A 5104-nucleotide genomic window follows, 5' to 3' on the forward strand; every position below is an offset into this window, starting at 1 on the left:
ATGATCTTTATTTTGTTCGAGTTTTTTTTATGAATTCTTAACATTTTTCTTGTATGATCCTTATATGATCTTGAGTGACTAATTTCATGTTAATAATTATAATAAATGTCCTAATTATGTGTTTAGTTTACACTTATGCTTATAAATTGTCATTGTAATTTTAGACTTTTATTTTCTAATAAAACTAACTGATTCTAATTGCATAAAATATAATTATAATTAAAAGCAATAAATCAGATTAATTCAATTTAATTTATTAACAATATTAGGATTTAAATTATAAATATTGTTTAAAAATTTAAACTTTTATCGTATTAAATCAATTGATAATTGATTTTTCATCTCCCTTGTTTTCCATTTCCTAGTCATTGTTATTAACCTTGAAACTTTCTTTTAATTTCATTAAAAGAAAAGAAACGATGAAAGAAAGTGAAAAATGAAAAGTGTGAGACTGGTGATGAGAAAGGGTATGAGCTTTCAGTGGTTCAACTTTTGGAATTTGCGACAATGGTTTTACATCGACAAAGATCATGCTGATGACTCAACAAAGATCCTTTCTCTTTTCCCTCTGCAATCATGTCACAGCTAGTTTTTTTTTTACCTGGTTTAGGAACCCTTGGGTTCTTTCCATTAAGCTCCTACTCCAAGAAAATCTATAAATGTGGGAGATGACGGTACAGTAATGGTCTCAAAATGGCTCGCTGATGGCGATGATGGTTCATTCACCGTGACCTGAGATGCCGATGCCATGGAGTCGGAGAAATTACCAGCTGATGCCTGATGATTACATGATTGTTGCATTATCATCGTTTCATCCTGCACCATTTTCCATTGCCTACTGTTTCTGCGAGTACCATCATCTGAAACATTTAATAAAACGTGAAACTAGTAAATATCTTTCCCCAGGATGACCATGACTAGACATATGAAAGATTTGTTCAAAATGTAGCCAAAAGTAGTAAACAAAAAATGAACAAACCAGAAAAGAAATACAAGGGTGTGGGGTTTTCACAAGTGTTGTTGGTGTTGCAGCTTTTAGAGTTTGACCCTGCAAGCAACAAATCTTCACCATTTGTTTCACCCCTTGAATTCGAACCAGCTAAATAAGGGTTGCCATTTTCAACAGCTTGATGATGACTTAGCTTTCTCCTTCTGTAGGCACTAGCTTGCTCTCTATATTTTCTGGACATTATCACATGCCAATGGTTTTTAACAGCATTATCAGTTCTACCAGGGAAAAACCTAGCAATCATTGCCCATTTGTTCCCATAAGCTCTATGAGCTGCCATTAGCCTCTCTTCTTCTTCTTCTGTGAAAGCCTTTTTATTGATCCTCGGATCAAGCTGATTAAACCACCTTAATCTACAGCTTTTACCTTCAAAAAAGAGAAGAATAATCAAACACAAAACAAGAACTAAGGAATAATTAATGTATGTTTCTTGTAGTAGTGATTCTTAATTTACCTGTTCTTCCCTGCAATTTCTCAGCTATAAGGTTCCAGTTCTGAGGGCCATATAAAGCAACAAGTTCCCTGAGTTTGAAGTCCTCAGCTGGTTTCCAATGCCCTCTGGAGCAAACCTTTGAAACCCCAACATGATCTTTCATGGAGGCTTTAGAGAAATGATCTTCTTCTTCTTCTGCAAAGAAATATGGAAAAAGAGAAAGAGAATCCATGGACTCCATTGATGAGTTTGAAGTTGGATATAAGGTGGTGCCATTATTATTACGGTTTTGTTGGTGATGAAAACAGGAGGTGTTGTGGAACTGTTGCAAGGTCATCTTCATATCCCAGAACGGCAAAAAGAAAGTGCAGATTGCAGGTAAAGAAACAAAGAAAGGGAGAGAGATATCAGAGGTTTTGGTAAGCAAAATAAGTGACAGTCTGCCAAAAAAAAAAAAACAAATAATAATAATAAAATTAGAGATTTGGTGGAAAGTTTTTATGGGTTTTCGTTGTATATCTAACAAACAAAAAAAAAAGAATTTTCACACGAATTAGTGTGTGTTCTGTTGGAAGAGTTGATTTCAATAGTGTCTGATAGAAAATAAAAGAAGCTGCTCAAACTCAACAGCTTTGATCCTTTCTTTCAAAGCACACACTGTCCTACGCTACTTCATAGTGCTTGTGCAAACTTACACAAATCTATACTTGTCAAGGTGAGTATATATGTTCAATTCGGAAAAAAATTAATTAATCAAATTAAGTTTTTGGGTAAAGTACATAAATGGTCTCCGACTATAGGGTAATGCTTTATTGAGTCTATCGACTTTTAAAAGTTACAAAATCATCCCTCAACTATAGGGCATTGCTTTGTTGAGTCCTCTAATTATTAAAAGTTACAAAATGGTCACACGATTATTCATATGTTTCAAACTCTTTTCTATTAAAATTTGACGGTCGTCTGAGTTGAACATTAACCTACTGATTGAGATATGATAAAAAAATATTTTAATGATGTCTATTGGCATCATCATTACTTTCAAGCACTGACTCGACAATATAATGTAAACAGAGACTCAATCCACAAAATACAACTCAAATAGTTATGGGATCAGTTTTCTATCATATCTCAGTGAGTAGATTAGCGTCCAACTTAGATGGTTCTCAATTTTTTAACGAAGAAGGATTAGTTTGGAACATATATATGAATAGGTAGATGAATATTTTGTAACTTTTAATAGTTGGAGGACTCAATAAAGCACAATCTTATAGTCAGAGGATCATTTTGTAACTTTCAATAGTCTGAGGATTCAACAAAGCAATAACCTATAGTCGGGATCATTTATGTACTTTACCCTAAGTTCTTTTAGCTTTTCAAATTAAATTATTTGAATTAAATTTATTAAATTAAAATATTTTATTTTTATCTTATCCTGTTTCAAAAGGATTTTCAAATAAAAAAAAATATGTGAAATCTGAGTATAATTGTCGGAACGATCTTTTGAGAGTCCCGAGATCGAATCTCGACTTAAAGTGAACATTTATCATTTTATAGTTGTCACCCACCTTTTTGAGTTAGGTAAGGTCGAATACTTAAATTTTACCCCTTACTGTATATGCATATTACCAAAAATTCACTTGAAATGGTTGTTACTGTAAACTAACAAAGATTAAGGTTGTAAAATAATAAAATAAAAATGAGGATAATTTAGGTCTAATCTTTAAACAAAATTTCTCTTTTATTGCTCTTATTCTTCAAATTATAATTCTTTGGGTAACTCTCTTTTTCTCTCTCCTTATTCTCCACCTCTCTTTTTTTGTATGCCCCTAATGAGATGGAGAATGTATTTATTTATAGCTAATTCTTCCTACATCGAAAGGTCTAGATCATTTACACTGACGACTAAAATATGCTCAAATCATACAAGGACTCCTATCTAAGGAAATAACATATAGTCATATCTAATCATATCAATTAGTATAGTCATTTCCCTTCATACAAATCACACTGAATATGATAAGATTCTCCTTAGATATTCTCTGATAAGATGACACCTTCTTTTTTAGTCTAAATTGATACTTATGATAAGTGATTTATTTAAACCAAATAAACTATAAAGTCTAGTTTATGGGTAGTTCTGCAATACAACCTAATAAATTAAGGTTAAAAAATAACGAAAATGAGTGCGACCGAAATTGTTATGAAGAATGTAACATTTTAGGTTGCGTCTGAAATGTTACATTCTTCATAACATTTTCGGTCGACAACAGAAAATGTTACATTTTTCGTAATATTTTAAGTTCAACCGAAAATGTTACGAAGAATGCAACATTTTAAGTTGAATCTAACCTAAAATATTATACTCTTTTATAATATTTTTTGTCATGCCTATTTTTATTATTTTTAGCCTTAAATTATACTGCCTTTTTTTTATACTTTTGCCTGGTTTACATATAAATTTAAATAAAAAAATCAGATTTAGATAATTAGATAAAAAAGTTAAATATCAAATTAAACCTTAAGATCAAATTTATATACTGAATTAAATAAAAATTTAAATGTCAAATTGAACTTTGAAATAAAGTTCAGACGCTTAAAATTATATTTACCGAAGATGTAAACAAAAGGAAGTTGTTGGGTTCATGACTACATATATCTGCCATTATATCAGCTGCACTGTTTCAGCGACTTCAATATCTGCAATCAAAACAAAAACTCACAGTCCATTGTATGATTCATATGAATGTATATAATGTCAGGGTGGATGGAATGGATGAACGAGGACAATTTTTAAAATTTTTAAATTTTTAAATATTTTTTATATTTTTTAATTAATTATTTGTTTTCATTTTTCTATCATTTCATAAATTCGTCAACTCTTAAATTTTTAAAAATCCATCGTACTAATATAAGATTATGCATGTGTCCCTTTTTAATATCCTCAAGTAACTGCGGGTGGTGTTTTGAATATATGTTCATCATTTGTTCCCTTTCATCAGTTACACACGTGTGGATGTCACCTCATGTCACGTGTAAACTCTCCTGAAACCAGACAACCCTCTGCCCTGCCTCTCTCTTTTTCATCAATAATGGGATTCTCTCTAGCTTAACAAAAACAAACGTGCCCACTGCTGCCTGCCTGGCCCCATTCCATCTTATATTTACTTGCTCATTAATGTCTATATTTCTTCAGTTTTACAATATTTTACTATTTCTGTTTAAAATTTTTGAGTACATTCAATTTATTTTATCATTTAGTGAAGTAAGCAATCTAACCTATGAACGGAATTTATTGACGAAAATAAGTTTATTTTATCTATTGTTGATGGTTTATTTTTTTATTTTGAATAGAGAATTATAGTTAGAGTATACAATTGTTGGCTGGTGTTTCTCTTTTGGTAGAGATGAAAACATAAGGAAGAAGATAGGTAATGAAAAAAAAGAAGGAAATAGAGAGGATTATTTCATATTCGTAGTTAAAATGTATTTATAAAGACCATAATTGATGGTGTAAGGCATAAGATCATTATGACTACTCGTAGGTCAATAGACTAAACAGATCTAGTTGTCAGATCTTGAATTTTGCTCTGTTAGGTCATGTGTGTCCGTCAGAAATATTATCTATGCACTATAGTTAGCTAGGAGGCTATGATACTCATGTG

At 31.2% G+C, this 5104-nt stretch overlaps 1 protein-coding gene across 1 annotated transcript; it reads right to left on the reverse strand.

The window, feature by feature from the left end:
* Positions 1–488: 488 nt before the first annotated feature.
* On the reverse strand, positions 489–1627 carry LOC120140260 (transcription factor MYB105-like). The gene is made up of 3 exons (XM_039155260.1): positions 1464–1627; positions 980–1375; positions 489–860 (listed from the first exon to the last, which is right to left on the reverse strand). The coding sequence occupies exons 1-3, from the start codon at positions 1603–1605 to the stop codon at positions 631–633; spliced, it is 768 nt and encodes a 255-aa protein (XP_039011191.1). The 5' UTR covers positions 1606–1627; the 3' UTR covers positions 489–630.
* Between the last annotated feature and the right edge of the window lie 3477 nt (positions 1628–5104).

The sequence above is a fragment of the Hibiscus syriacus genome, unplaced genomic scaffold, assembly GCF_006381635.1.
Source record: "Hibiscus syriacus cultivar Baekdansim isolate YM2019G1 unplaced genomic scaffold, ASM638163v2 tig00110783_pilon, whole genome shotgun sequence".
NCBI lineage: Eukaryota > Viridiplantae > Streptophyta > Magnoliopsida > Malvales > Malvaceae > Hibiscus > Hibiscus syriacus.